Source organism: Ascaphus truei, chromosome 6, assembly GCF_040206685.1.
Source record: "Ascaphus truei isolate aAscTru1 chromosome 6, aAscTru1.hap1, whole genome shotgun sequence".
NCBI classification, from domain to species: Eukaryota; Metazoa; Chordata; class Amphibia; order Anura; family Ascaphidae; genus Ascaphus; species Ascaphus truei.
The window spans coordinates 91,502,670-91,517,971 of NC_134488.1; the positions used below are offsets into that span (position 1 = coordinate 91,502,670).

The 15,302-nt window shown below is 43.1% G+C and overlaps 1 protein-coding gene across 1 annotated transcript in view; it reads right to left on the reverse strand.

The window, feature by feature from the left end:
* ZMYND12 (zinc finger MYND-type containing 12) overlaps window positions 1-15,302 on the reverse strand; it is a 37,050-nt gene that overhangs the window by 20,994 nt on the left and 754 nt on the right. Inside the window, exons 2-4 of the mRNA XM_075605097.1 lie at window positions 14,629-14,770; window positions 12,309-12,480; window positions 1,276-1,445 (exon numbers count right to left, since the gene is read on the reverse strand). Of these exons, the coding sequence (XP_075461212.1) occupies window positions 1,276-1,445; window positions 12,309-12,480; window positions 14,629-14,770 (484 nt within the window). The remainder of the gene's footprint in view (window positions 1-1,275; window positions 1,446-12,308; window positions 12,481-14,628; window positions 14,771-15,302) is intronic.

Below are 15,302 nucleotides of genomic sequence, written 5' to 3' on the forward strand. Positions count from 1 at the left end.
ACAGCAATCTCTCTCTGGCTCATACTCTGGCAGCTTCCTGTGTCTTTTAAAACACTTCCTTGTCCAGTCAGACCAGGCTGAATAGCTGCAGCTGATCTAGCTACTCTAAGGAAGATTGATTCTCTGAGAGCTGAAAAATTCTCATAGCTGCCCTATTCCAGCACCTAGAGGACAGTGATGGTATCACAATATATATCTTAATCATGGATGTTTAAGTAACCCTTTGTGGTAAAGTCCCCTTGTGCTCCCTTGTTTAGTTTGTATGAAGAAAGTGAGGCAAAAGCAGGGCAAAGTTATTTGATACACTGCTGTTTATAGAGGTACTGTACATGGTAAAAGATGCTTTAAATGTATTTTTAAAAACAAACAAACGCTGGCTTCGGCACCTTAATATGTAGAGCCCTGTATATATATATATATATATATATATATATATATATATATATATATATATATATATATATATATATATATATAGTGCAGAATAAATGAGTTCTTCAGTATTAGGTGATACCTTTTTTATTGGACAAACAATTTATGTCATAGGACAAGCTTACGAAAGTTCTCCTCTCTTCTTCAGGTCAGCAATACTGATATACACAGGAATCTATGGCTAAAACAGTGTACAGAGAAAAATAAACAAAAAAACAACAGATATGTACACACTTTCTCTTCCCCCCCAGCATCCCTCCCCCTCCCCACCTTTCCTTGTCACCATCCCCTGGCTTCAAACACTTTTAACACCCTACCTTATCTACAGTAACGATCTGTTGTTTTTTCCTCTCTACACTGTTTTAGCCATAGATTCCTTTGTATATCAGTATTGCTTGACCTGAAGAAGAGAGGAGAACTCTCGAAAGCTTGTCCTATGACATAAATTGTTAGTCCAATAAAAAAGGTATCACCTAATACTGAAGAACTCATTTATTCTGCACTATCGCAACTGGACTAACATGGCTATTTTCTGCTATATATATATATATATATATATATATATATATATATATATATATATATATATATATATATATATATATATATATATATATATATGTCTAAAGCACTTATTCCCATGATCTGTTATTTATATTATCTGTTATTTATTTGATTACCACATGTATTACTACTGTGAAGCGCTATGTACATTAATGGCGCAATATAAATAAAGACAAACAATACAATACAATACAATACAATATATATGTGTGTGTGTGTGTGTGTGTGTGTGTGTGTGTTTATTATTGAGTTACATTCATCAGATCAAATTCCCCTTACATCATTAGAAAGATGACGCAGTGATTCTTCAAAGTCTCCTTTTGCACTAAAGAGCAGGCCCAGGTTGCGGTGTAGTTTCGATCGGATTGTGTTGCTGCAGTCGGAAGTTTTGAGCACTGTCCAATAAGCTTCAGAAAGGTAGTGCTCAGCCTGTGCGAGCTGCCCAAGACCTAATTGAGTATAAAAAAAAGGAGCATATTACAATGATTGATGAATGTCTATGATAATAAAATACAAATTAAAATGTGATTATTCCCTTTGTAATAATGCCATGGTTTTTCCTAATTACGGGACAATACAGTAGGCCCTGATGTAAAGGATTGTGAGTATAAATAGTATACATAAAAGTCTTATGGACTGTGTAGGCGGACGCTCACAGAGGTATGCAAGGGAGACTGCTTATGGTGAAATTAAATAAGGCTTTTATTGCGCCTGTTTCCTTAACATCAGGAAACCATCCAAACAAGGGGTAAACAAAGCTTCTATTCACTTGGGAGTATTTCTAGGGAAATACTACGCAGTCCACACTCACTTTAGATAAGCATGTCTCCCAGCCCCAAACTTATATTATGTAATGAACAGATATAAAAAGTCTTATCAATGAAAGTCTTATCTGTAAGCTGGGCTGCTGTAGGGGAAGCTTCTCTGCTCTCTTGGAACCGCACCCTTGTGTGCACAGGAAATATCAGGCTCCAGGTTAGAATCTTGTCCCCTTTGTCTTGTGGTCAGCTTGATGCTCAAGACATCTGTCCTTCCTTGGTTCAGCCCAGTTGTGGACTAAGGAATTTCTGCTCTGTCTCCAAGTTCAGCTCAGGTGTGAGCTAAGGAGTCTCACTACCTGTCTCAAAAGACAGGCTTTTCTAAGCAATCTAATCAGGCAGGTGGTGTTTGTTAATTGACTACCAGCAGTTAAACCACCACACTGCTGGATTAGAGGCACATTACCAGAACAGGGATAACTCCCCTGTTACATACCTCCCCTGTTTGTGGGAAGCTCGGGCTTGCCACGGCCAAAGCCCATCCTTCCACTCTCATTCTAGATATCTCTGTGACTTGAATGAGAGTGGATGGAGGAAGAGAACCCTCAGTCCCTCTGGGATCGGAGCCCTTTCTCCAGTTCATTCGTGTCTCCTCCCGAAGGTGCTTGAGATCAGCACTCTTCAGTCGCTTGAGGAGGACTTTTTCTAAGTACAGTCTTTTTGCTATGTGCGCGGTCATGAGATTTCCCTCGCGTCGGGTGCTTGTCTTATTGTAGGCAGACTGTATAGCAGCAGTTGCAGAGCATTTAAAAACAGCCCTTTGAGTTTTCTGCTCTTGAAGCTGTCTCTGTGCCCTTTTCCCACTCAATGGGGTTGCTAGTTCAGCCTCTTTGGGATTAAGTTGCAATTCCACACCCACTTCCAGAGAATGTCCCATCTTTTCAGCTGTATCAGCTAAGGATTCTTCTGGTTTTGATTCAGCACGTGTACCTTCTTTTGTTGCCTGTTGGGTGGCTGAAGGTTTTGCTAGTGCTTGTTTAGGTGGTTCAAATTTTGCAACCTTGTCTTTCAGATGAGCGGTATTCCCAGCTCTCACTGTGCCCTTGTCTTCATGGGTTTTTGTGGCTGTGGGATACTGACGCTTAGTCAGGGTCAATACTTGTACTTGTAGGACTGTAATCTCATCCGCGAGAGATCCCTGTTTTTTGCGTGTGTCTTGCAAGTCTCTTCTCAGGGAATTTATCTGCACGCTTTGCTTTCTCTGAGCTTGCTTCCACATTTTTATTGCATTGTGAAGCACTATGAATTTCTTTGCTCGGGCCACAGTTACTTGTTTTAGTTTCTGGACCTTCTTGCGCTCCCTTTTGTGCCGGGTCACCTATGTTTTAAGCTTGGCCTCTAGCGATGCTTTCGTGACGCTCAAGGTAGCCTTCAGTTTCTCATGCTGCTTTGCGGGGACATACTGGGTCATCAGACGTTCCTGCAGCACTTGAATTTCTTTAACAGCCTGCAGATTTTCTTCCTGCAGAGTTCGCTGCTTCTCCTCAGCCTTCTCGAGGTGCGTACGCAGACCTTGCAGTTGGTTCTGCAGTCGGTGCTCTGCTTCAAACTTCTCCCCTTCCAAAAGTCTATTTATTTCCTTAAGCTCGTGTAGCTTTTCATTCTTTTCCTTGACTTCGTGTGTCAAATGAAAATTTTCTTCTTCCCGTTTTAAGTTTTCTCTTTTTAATCTTAAATTTTCTCCTTTTTCAGTCTCTGTACTATACAGGGCCTCCTTGCAGTCCTACTTCCATTTACGCACATCTGCTTTGAGAATGACAGTCTCCTGGCGTGAGATTTCCTTCTCTAGGTTGAGGGTCTGAAGCTCCTTCTGAGAGACTTTGAGATCTGTCTTAAGATTGACAATCGTTTCTTTAGATATGTCCAGCTCCTCAGTGAGACTGTGTAGTTCCTTTCTGGAAACTTCCAGGTCTGTGCGGCAGCTGTTGGTCTCATGATGTGAGGCATCCAGTGCTCTGCGGAGTGTCTGAACCTCTTGCTGAGATACGTCCACCTCTGTCCGGACACTGTTGACCTCATGTTGTGAGGCATTCAGCTCTATGCGAAGAGTGTGAACCTCTTGCTAAAAGACTGTCATCTGCTTCAGTGCCTCCTCATACTTCCGCTTTAGCATAGCCATCATTTTATCAGATTGGCTCTGCATTTCATCCATGGCGGAAATAGTAGCATTTGCAGTATCTAGCTCAGTCTTGAGATCGTCCAATTCTGTCCTGGCTGCAGAGTACATTGCGAGCACCGTCTTCTGTAACTCAGCATTATCTTTCAGTAGCTCCGCGTAATCATCTTTCTTTTGTTTCAATTGTTCACGGAGTATATCACAGTCACGCCTGGGCTGGTCAAGGGATCGACACTCACTGGTTCCGGCTCCGCTTCCCTGGGATGGTTGGTTGAGGGTTCCTCACTGTTGGCACCGGACAGACACTTCTTTGGGGTACACGACTTCTGCCTTGGGCCCTCTGGATATTCGGTTATCCGCGGGACGAGTTCTCCATTTTCTCTAGGCTGCAGGGCATCTCGGTCCCCCTTTTTCTCCACAGGGTCTGCGGACGTGTCTGTTCCTTCCACGGTAAGTGAAGAACCGCTTTTCTTTTTCCGCCTTTTTGTTTTGGATGACTCCGTCCCATCAGGAATACTGGGGTCTCCTTCTTTATTTAATACTTCAACAGCTTCATTATATATTTATTTATAAAATATTTTACCAGGAAGTAATACATTGAGAGTTACCTCTCGTTTTCAAGTATGTCCTGGGCACACAGTAAAACAAATAGTACATGGTTACAAGTACAGTTACATAAATGAACAGGGTATACATTATATACAAGACATTGTGTGCACAGTTAAAGAAAATGTATATTATGAGCGTATGAAACAGTTACAGACCAGGTTAAAATGTGAGACAGCCTTAGATTTGAAAGAACTTAAACTGGTGGTGGATGTGAGAGTCTCTGGTAGGTTGTTCCAGTTTTGGGGTGCACGGAAGGAGAAGGAGGAATGTCCGGATACTTTGTTGAGCCTTGGGACCATGAATAGTCTTTTGGAGTCTGATCTCAGGTGATAAGTGCTGCAGGTGGTAGGGGTGAGGAGCTTGTTCAGGTAGCTGGGTAGCTTGCCCACGAAGAATTTAAAGGCAAGACAGGAAAGGTGAACTTTGCGCCTAGACTCTAGTGTTGACCAATCTAGTTCTTTGAGCATTTTGCAGTGATGTGTGTTGTAGTTGCATTGGAGAACAAAACGACAAATTGAATTGTAGAGGGTGTCAAGTTTGCTAAGGTGGGTTTGAGGAGCCGAGCCATATACTATGTCTCCATAGTCAATAATTGGCATTAGCATCTGCTGTGCGATACGCTTTCTGACCAGGAGACTTAGGGAGGATTTGTTCCTGTAAAGTACCCCTAGTTTGGCATAGGTCTTGGTTGTCAGGGTATCAATGTGCATCCCGAATGTTAAGTGGGAGTCAAACCATAAGCCCAGGTATTTAAAACTAGTGACAGGTGTTAGGGTGGTGTTAGCGTTGGTTCGAATCAGGAGCTCAGTCACTGGAAGCTTTACAAATTTAGTCTTGGTCCCAAATACCATTGTTACAGTCTTGTCAGTGTTTAAAAACAGTTTGTTTTGGGAAATCCAGTTTTCGAGTCTCAAAAAGTCAGACTGAAGTATGTGTTGAAGGTCAGAGAGGCTATGACTGTGTGCATATAGGATTGTGTCATCTGCATACATGTGTATTGAGGCTTCCTTACAAGCTGTGGGAAGATCATTAATGAACACTGAGAAGAGTAGGGGCCCCAGAACAGAGCCTTGCGGGACACCACAGGTGATATCCAGGGGGTTGGAGTTAGAGCCTGAAATGGACACATGTTGGGATCTTCCTGATAGGTAGGACTGAAACCAGTTTAAAGCATGTTTCCCTATTCCAGAGCTCTGGAGTTTGTTAAGCAGGATAGCATGATCTCCTGTGTCAAAAGCCTTTGCAAAATCTAGGAATACTGCACCAGTGAGTTGTCCCCGTTCCATTCCACACTGGATTTCATTGCAAACTTTTAGCAGGGTAGTTACGGTGGAGTGTTTGGGGCGAAATCCAGATTGGAATTGGCTAGGGAAATTTGTCTTGGTGTAGAAATCGCTTAATTGGGAGTGGACACATTTTTCCATGACTTCGGATAGAATTGGGAGAAGTGAGATTGGCCTGTAGTTTGAGACAGTGTTTTTGTCCCCACTTTTGAAGATTGGGGAAAACTCTGGCAGTTTTCCAGGTCTTAGGGATATGGCCTGCAGACAGGATAGAATTGACTATGGACCCAATTGGTTTGGCAATGGCTGGGGCAGCAAGTCGTAGGAACCTAGATTGTAGTAAGTCGGGTCCACATTGGCTGCTTAGTTTTAGTTTGAGGAGCGCTTGTATAATCTCCTCTTCAGATACTGGGCCAAATTGAAAATTGTGGGCAGTGTTGGGAGGGGGTGGGACTGTAGGGATACTCCCAGGATGAGATTCATGTTTGGGGTTTGTGCTGCGTTTCGCTAATAAGTTAGTGGCACACCCCACAAAGTAATCATTGAATGCATTTGCGATGTCGGTGGGGTTTGTCAGAGTAATATCCCCCTTAGTGATATTACTTGGTTGTTGATGGTTAGGAGGCTGGAATATATGGTTGATAACCTTCCAGAAGTTAGCTGGGTTTGATGTATTCTGGTGGAGATTGTCAGAGTAATACTGTGCTTTTGCATGCCTTGTTTGCCTTGTGCACATGTTCCGCATGCATCTGTAGTGATTGAGATCCTTGGTAGTGCCAGTTACTTTGTAGCTTTTCCACAAGGCATCCCTGAACTGGTAGAGTGCTATAAGGTCAGGTGTAACCCATGGAAGGTGGGCCCCCCGTACCCTTATTTTGTGTAGTGGAGCATGGGTATCGCAGAGTTTTAAGAACTCGGATTGGAAATAGTCGAGCGCAGAATCAGGGTCGGGAATTAAATCGATTCTGTGCCATGGGCAGTTGGTAAGGTCATCCAGAAACTGTTGTGGGTTAAAGTTTTTAAATGTTCTAGTGAGGAGAACTTTAGGGCTTGAATGGGGCGGTTTAATTTTCCTTACACAGTACACTATTGCATGGTCACTGAAAATATCAGGAAGGATGCCAGAGGATTGGATTCTGCTGGGATTTGAGGAGAGAATCCAGTCAAGCAAGGAATGGTTATGCGATTTCAGGTTTATCCGTGTGGGTTGGGAAATGAGTTGCGATAGGTTAAGTGACTTGAGTTGTATCTGGATTTTGTGGTTTTTAGGGTCAAGCCAATTGAAGTTAAAATCCCCAAGAACTAGCAGCTCACTCTTCTCATTCAGAGAGGAAATGGAGCCAAGAAATTGGGTGATATCAGTCAAGGATTGCAGAGGGGCTTTAGGGGGGCGGTAGATGCCAACAAGCAAGATGGGCTTAGAAAAGGGGAGGCAGATTTTGCCAACTAGAATTTCAAAAGAGGGTGGGCTTGGTGGGCAATTTAACAGTGTAAATTGTAATGTGTCTGCAATATAAAATAACACCCCTCCTCCTCTCTTTAAGCTATCTCTCCAAAAAATGGAGTATCCCTGAATGGCAATATTTGCATCAGGAGTTTTAGGGGATAGCCATGTTTCTGTAAGAACGATGGCTTTGGGTTTATGCATAAGGCACCATGCCCTTAGTTCGTCCAGTTTGGGCAGCAGGCTCCGTATGTTTATATGGGCGACAGATAGCCCTTTTTGGAAATTTAAAGGTGGAATTCTCAGGGGCATGGGACAGCGCTGAAATGGGAGGACCTGGGTTAGGTTCAATATCACCTGCTAAAGAGAGTAATAGTATGAGTAGAAATTTGGTTAGTTGTTTGCAAGTTGTAGATTTGTGGTGTTTGCCATTTGAGTGAGCAGTGGTTGGTGTGCTGGTTTTTAGAGTTCTCCACCAACATTCAGTAGATAGTGCAAGGCTTTTGAGTAGTCCAGGGTGTATGGTGATGTTGGGTGTGGGCCAGGATGGAGGAGTTTGTAGTGGGTAGAGGGAGTAACATCTCCATGAGGCCAGGAGAAAGAAAAAAGTTAAAATACATAGCAGGTTCATGATGCCAGAGGTAGGCAATGCTGCAAGGAGCTGTTGTGAGCAGAGTGAGTGTGAGAAGACTAAACAGCAGGTGTGTGCCTGTTCCTTGTCAAATGTTTAGCTGTATTGCAATGCTAGAGTCAGTTCAGGGTTTCAGTGTATTGTGCAGTCAGTTATGGGAGAGACTGCAGTAAATAAGTTGTAAAGGGGTGGGGGGGTTGAAATAGGCAGGTTAGCAAGCTTGGGATCATAGTGTGATCTGAATAGCTTACCGTTTGTTGTCTTGAGTAAAAGAGTTTGCAGTAGATCCAGTCCCCAGTCACCTCTAGTCAAACTATAGTCTAACTGTATTTATCGCTTAAAAAGCTCACTTTAAATGCCTCACTGTCTAATGCCTAATGCAGTTCCTGCAAAGATGCAGGAAAGGTGTTGGTATTATACAGATAAAGCAGTCACATGACCCTCCCCCTCCCCAATCAATCAGCTTGTTGCAGTTGGTCAATTAACATCACAGAATTAAAAGGAAAAAAAAAAAAAACACTTTTTAAATTCAAACATACTAACTTATATCAATTCTACAAGGCCAGAGTCAGTCTGTCTTTTACACAGGTTTTGCACATCAGGAACATACTTATATCAATTCTACAAGGCCAGAGTCAGTCTGTCTTTTACACAGGTTTTGCACATCAGGAACATACTTATATCAATTCTACAAGGCCAGAGTCAGCCTGTCTTTTACACAGGTTTTGCACATCAGGAACATACCTGTGAAGAGAATGCAATTAGATCCATGTCATATCAGCTGAGATTATTGGTCTTGCATGAAGAAAGTGAGTATATTAACTGTAGTCTAACTGTATTTATCACTTTAAAAGCTCACTTTAAATGCCTCACTGTCTAATGCCTAATGCAGTTCCTGCAAAGAAGGATATATATACGCCAGGCTTTTCTTGCAGTTGCTTTAGCTGACAGAAATATTGGATGATCTGCTGCTCCCGCTCTTTCTCTTGTCGACCATATTCGTCATCATAGAGAGCGGTCTTTTCTGTTCGTGCCGAGTTCAGGCACCCCCACCATTCTTGGGGTGTTTTGTGGATGTGACTCGGTGCGGGTTCCCCGTAAGAGATGTCTTCCTCCTTATTGGACTGGAAGGGCCACTCTTCCATGGGGTAGGGTTCATTACAGGAATGCTGCATCTTGTCCTCCATTTTGGGGCTCTCAGGTGTAGTTTTCTTCCTGACCTCAGGAGGCGCTATTGCAGCTGTTGCCACTGGTATTTGCTAGAACCAATTGTGGTAGTCTTACAGGTGGGCATATTTTGCTTGTAGAGGTCGTGGCTCTCACAGGCATCTCTGTAGACTTTTTTCTTTTTCTTGGGTAAGTTTTACAATATCAGCAGTACTGTGCATGCATTCTCTCTCTTTAGGTATACTGGATGTGCAGTTGCTAGGTAAAAACTTCTATTTGCTTTACACCACTTACTTGCTAGGTTTAATTTCTCATTAGGTATGCTGGATGTGCAGTTGCTAGGTAAAAACTTCTGTTTGCTTCACACCATTTACTTGCTAGGTGCAATCTCCCTGCTTCAGCCAAATAATGTGGTTTTCTGCTTGAGTTCAGTCTCAACTTTGAGTATTATGACATTCACTCTTCACACTTTGGGATACCTTTTACACAGCTCAGCAATTCCTTTTTTCTAGTAAGCAATTTTACCCTCAGCACTTGTTTACTGAAATTTCCCTGCTTCAGCACAGTCTTGCATCAATTTTCACACTTTTCTGCATATACTCCATTCACAACTGGTAGTCCTATGCGGTGTGGCACCAAGGCCAGGGTGTGCAGCGCACAGCAATAAGGAGGAGCAGGTCTTGCAGAAAAAATAGTCCTTTATTTAATTCATGGTGTGGGACAACAGCAAACCTTCAACGCGTTTCGTTCAAGTTCCTTGAACGAAACGCGTTGAAGGTTTGCTGTTGTCCCACACCATGAATTAAATAAAGGACTATTTTTTCTGCAAGACTTTCTCCTCCTTATTGCTGTGCGCTGCACACCCTGGCCTTGGATCTACACTCTAATACAGCTGCACGCTTTGGAGGGGAGACTGGGGAAGGAAGAAGACTCAGTGAGTACTAAACCTGGGGCTACCTAATGAGGAAAGAGGGGGCTGTCTTTGGCAACCCACTCCTACCTTCAGGGTACCTTATGCCCACTTAAAGGCACAGTATCATTGCAAAAAACTGTTATTACCCAGTTAATACTCCCCTCCTTCCATATAGTCCCAGCACTTTTTGAGCACCATCACAAACACACTATGCGGTGTGGCAGCCTTTACTTGCAGAATCAGTACCTCTCATGGGTCACCATCTGTATTAACTGCTTCAGCCAACATTTGAAAACAACAAACGCCTATCCCTTTTAAGGGCTAACTCACTTCTTGAACCCTGACTATGGCTGGAAGGCAAACCCCCTATTTCAATGACCGTATTACACTTTATTGTGATAGGCAAATAAGGTTTACCTGCTTGAGCAGTCTCTCTCTCTCTCCTCTTGGGATTGGGGAAAAGAGTCCATCTGTGGTTTTGTAAGTTTCAGTGCAGTGTAAGTTTCCTGCATGGGTGTGTAACACTTTAACTCTGGTCTCTGCTGCATGAGATTTTTTTGTTTATGTTGCTCAGACTGTTTGTAGGCAAAAAGCGTTAAAAAAATTTCACAGCCAAACTCCGGGTTCCTTAACTTCAAGGACCACCTCTCTCATCCCACTTCTGACACCATATGTAGGCGGACGCTCACAGAGGTATGCAAGGGAGACTGGTTATGGTGAAATTAAATAAGGCTTTTATTGCGCCTGTTTCCTTAACATCAGGAAACCATCCAAACAAGGGGTAAACAAAGCTTCTATTCACTTGGGAGTATTTCTAGGGAAATACTACGCAGTCCACACTCCCTTTAGATAAGCATGTCTCCCAGCCCCAAACTTATATTATGTAATGAACAGATATAAAAAGTCTTATAAATGAAAGTCTTATCTGTTAGCTGGGCTGCTGTAGGGGAAGCTTCTCTGATCTCTTGGAACCGCACCCTTGTGTGCACAGGAAATATCAGGCTCCAGGTTAGAATCTTGTCCCCTTTGTCTTGTGGTCAGCTTGTCGCTCAAGACATCTGTCCTTCCTTGGTTCAGCCCAGTTGTGGACTAAGGAATCTCTGCTCTGTCTCCAAGTTCAGCTCAGGTGTGAGCTAAGGAGTCTAACTTCCTGTCTCAAAAGGCAGGCTTTTCTAAGCAATCTAATCAGGCAGGTGGTGTTTGTTAATTGACTACCAGCAGTTAACCACCACACTGCTGGATTAGAGGCACATTACCTGAACAGGGATAACTTCCCTGTTACAGACTGTGTAAGTGAGTGAAGAGGTTAATTCCCTTTCCAAGCTGCACTGGTGTCAGGTTTCATGCAGGGGGTGTGTGAAACTCCTGTTTGAACAGTTATAAAAAGCAGGAAGTAGCTGCTGTTAGTATCCCTGTTTGGAGTCTGTGAGGATCACAGACAGAGTGCCCGCCCGCAGGGATCCAGGCTTTGCTGACCAGAGGATTTTGCCTTGCAACAGTGTGGAACGCAAAGCCCCACACAGCAGAAGCCTGCGCACAAAGAAGGGCAAAAGACTTCCTGGGAGCAGCAGGAATTCCACGCCTGTAGCTGGAGAAATCGGAGACGCCGGACCAGCATGTCAGATAAGACTATATATTGTTCTATTGTGTTATATTGCTATATAATATTGTGTTATATGTTTTAAAGCTGATAACCAGTTTAGTTGGACAGCTGCCGTTAGATAGGGCTGAAGTAGTGAGCTAGTTTCCCTATAGGGAATAGGTGTTTATTTTATGATTTATTTTGGCCTCAAAGGGACAGTGTTCCTAATGTTTTAGTTGTCTCCTGGTTAATAAACCAATCCAGTTAAGAGCAACCCTCTGTCTATGGGTCTATCTGACCTCGCCTACAGGACGCTCCGTCACAGACTGCAACAAAAATCAACAGATTAAAATACATATACAAATACAAATAAATACAGATAATTTGGGGGTTTTGGGCGGAGGTGGGCTCAGATGCTGGAATAATGTAGTAAACTAGAATAAAATGAAAGTTGGGGAATTTAAGGCAATGACACAAAGCAATTTGCTGAAATGTACAAATTACTATCTGATGTAAACTGAGAAGGCAACAAAAATATCTTTGTAACCACAGTATGACAATTTTCTACCCAGAAAAAGTATTTATGTACCTGCCCCTATCTATACAAAGTGACAAAAAGGTCACAGACAGCAGGTATCTGCAGCTGGTGACCTGGTTCTTACCCTGGAAAACCTCCAGAAAAAGCTAGGCAAATACAATCTCACATTTTGCACCTTTTACCCTGCTAGCCTACAGAAAACAACACTTACCAATGTTTGCTTCGGCTAATATCAGGTACACGGGCACTAACTCTACAGAAGTCAATCCGAACACGTCAATACTGAAAGAAAGGGAATGTGTGGCTGCAGGGATCGCATCTTGATGTTTTCCATTAAAAAGGAGCTTCTGGGCTTCTTTCATGGTAACGTCAATCAAATGTTTCTGTTAAGGAAAAGACATGTCGATCCATCAGCCTAAATATATTTTGAACCATTTAGCACAGGAGTAGTAATTTTATAAGATGATCAACTATTAGTTCTAAGATATTGAGCCATATTTACTAAGCAGACGTCTGCCATACGGCACCTTCCGACTCTGGAAAATAACTAAAAGCCCATTCAAGTCAATGGGCTGTAAGGTATCTCCCACTGCTAGAAGATGTCCTATGGCAGAAGACTGCTTAGTCAATATGGGCCTTTATGATTGTGACGGAAAGGGGCCCAGGAACCAGTATAATAAAGGTTAAGCCCAGTCCCTGGCCCCTGCCATCCTTTCTGAGGCTCATCTAGCTACCATACCCCAGAGCTACCCGGTTTTAATGTAATATGTAGCCCTTGTACACCCTGTACTGTGATTCTTATATTCCTGTTGTGCAAATATAAGAAAGTATAAAAATGTGCTTTGTGTAACAATAAAGCAGAAACTGGACATGCAGGGCTGAGAAACCCTTTGTGTAGCCCGCATGTCCAGAGAAAATGACTGCTGTTGGGACTGGAGGGGGAGGAGAGGTGCAGGGGACAAAGAAGACAGTGTATAGGGTTGGAGATTGGGCCAGGGGGGCCAACTGACCTAAAATAGGCGCAAATTGTTGCCTCCCTAGCCAGAGTGGTGTCAGCCCTGTGGGACATATCCTATGGGCCAGGGGAAGCCATTGTCGAGTCCCTCTGGTAGTCGCTGCTCCCATTGGCCCGTTTGTATTTCCCTCCACAAGCCCTTTAACACTTTAAACCTGCCCCCAGCCCTGATTGGCCAATGCAGATGAGCCCGTACCTCCTGATTGGTCTGTGAGCAGAATCCATGCTGTGATTTGTCGCCAGTCCCTCTACCATGCTTTCCTATGGTAGCGGGGAAGCTATATAAGGGGAACCTGATCAGCGCTCCACAGGTCATTCGGATCCTGACGTGCAGATGGACTAAGCAGTGGTGGGATTCAAAAATTTTAGCAAACGGTTCTCTTTCACCTTACCGCCCTTTCATAGTAAAAAATCCCCATCATCAGCTTCTCCCCCTCATCATCATCAGATCTCCCCCAGTCCCCCTCATCATCAGATCTCTCCCAGTCCCCCTCATCATCATCATCAGATCTCCCCCGTCCCCCTCATCATCATCCTGAGCCCCCCTCATCATCCTCACATCTCCCCCAATCCCCATCAGCATTCTCAGATCTCCCCCAGATCTCCCCCTCACCTGTCCAGGCGGCAGGCGGCAGGCGGCATCTCCCAGCATGCTCCGGCATCGCATATTTCCCCTGCAAATCTTCTCAATATGGCTGAGCGGTGTCACATGGCACTGTGTTGCCATGACAATGCGACGCCGTGTAATGTCATTACGTCACGTAGCCTCCTGTTGCCTTAGCAACGGGGCATCACGGGATGCGGTCATATCCTATGGCGTTCCCGTTGGCATGGCAACGCGGTGCCATTTGACACTGCGCAGTCATATTGAGAAGATATGCCGGGAAAAGATGCTGGTTGAGACCGCCTGCTGCCTGGACAGGTGAGAGAATTAAGCACCGGTTCGGAGAACTTGTGAAATGTTAGTAACAGGTTTGCACAAACCGGTGCGTACCGAATGAAACCCACTACTGAGACTAAGCGGTTGCCAGGCAAAAGGTCACAAGGAGCCGACACCAGGAATTGAACCAGACTCCCCTGTTTCAAACTCTCAGTGCCAGTCAGTGTCTTTTACTCCCTGAGCCACTCCCTCTCCATGTATATATACGTGTGTATATAAACGTGTATATATATGTGTGTGTATATATATGTGTATATATGTGTATATATATGTATATATATATAATATATATATAATATATGTATATGTATATGTATATGTGTATATGTGTATGTGTATATATATATATATATATATATATATATATGTAGAGGTATCAGTACCGTGTTAGCCGAGCTTCAATAATCAAAAAATAAATAGACGATACCGTTCTGTGGCTAACGAAATGCTTTTATTTGTGCGAGCTTTTGAGATACACTGATCTCTTCTTCCAGCGATGTTACAATGAATGAAGCAAGCAAAGGGTATACTTAAAAACAGTGTCTCTTGGACTGTTATCTATATATTTGTGCCTACCTTTCTTTGTATTTGCTGCTCCATACAATGGCATCTTTCTTCTGCAGAGTTTAAGAAAGGTAATGATGTGCGCAGAGGAATAAGCAGTTGACATATCTTTTCATGGATGCTGCTCCAGTCAGCCTGTTGGTGTTCAACATCACTAGTGTAGGGAAAGACATGGATTAATTCATTGCGAGAAACATATTCTACAAATAAATGACAGGCAAAATGTTATTGTAATGTTATTTAACAAATTGATAGTTAGACCACGGTTACTATTAAAACAAATCATGTATAGGCTATGGTGGAAAATTCAATAACAACTTGTAAATGTCACAATCGCAGCAGCCGATGTGACATCCCAAATATCTCTGATCAGTGCCTAAAGTGCCTTAATAAAGTAGTGGTCATGTGTTAAAGTAGTGGTATTGTGTTAAAGTAGTGGTACTAAACCAGTTTAACAGATCACAGCTCTTTGGACCTCCCTTTTGAGTATTGTATATTATTCATACACAAGGAATAAATATAGGAATTTATACACAATATAATATATATATCTCCTTTATAAGGAAAGGGAAAATGTGGGTTTGTACGATCCATAATAGGGGCATTGATATTTTAGGATGTCTGAAGTATGTACAGGCGATAACCCCTACAGTGCCACAAATACCTCAATGCAGACACCCCCCTCC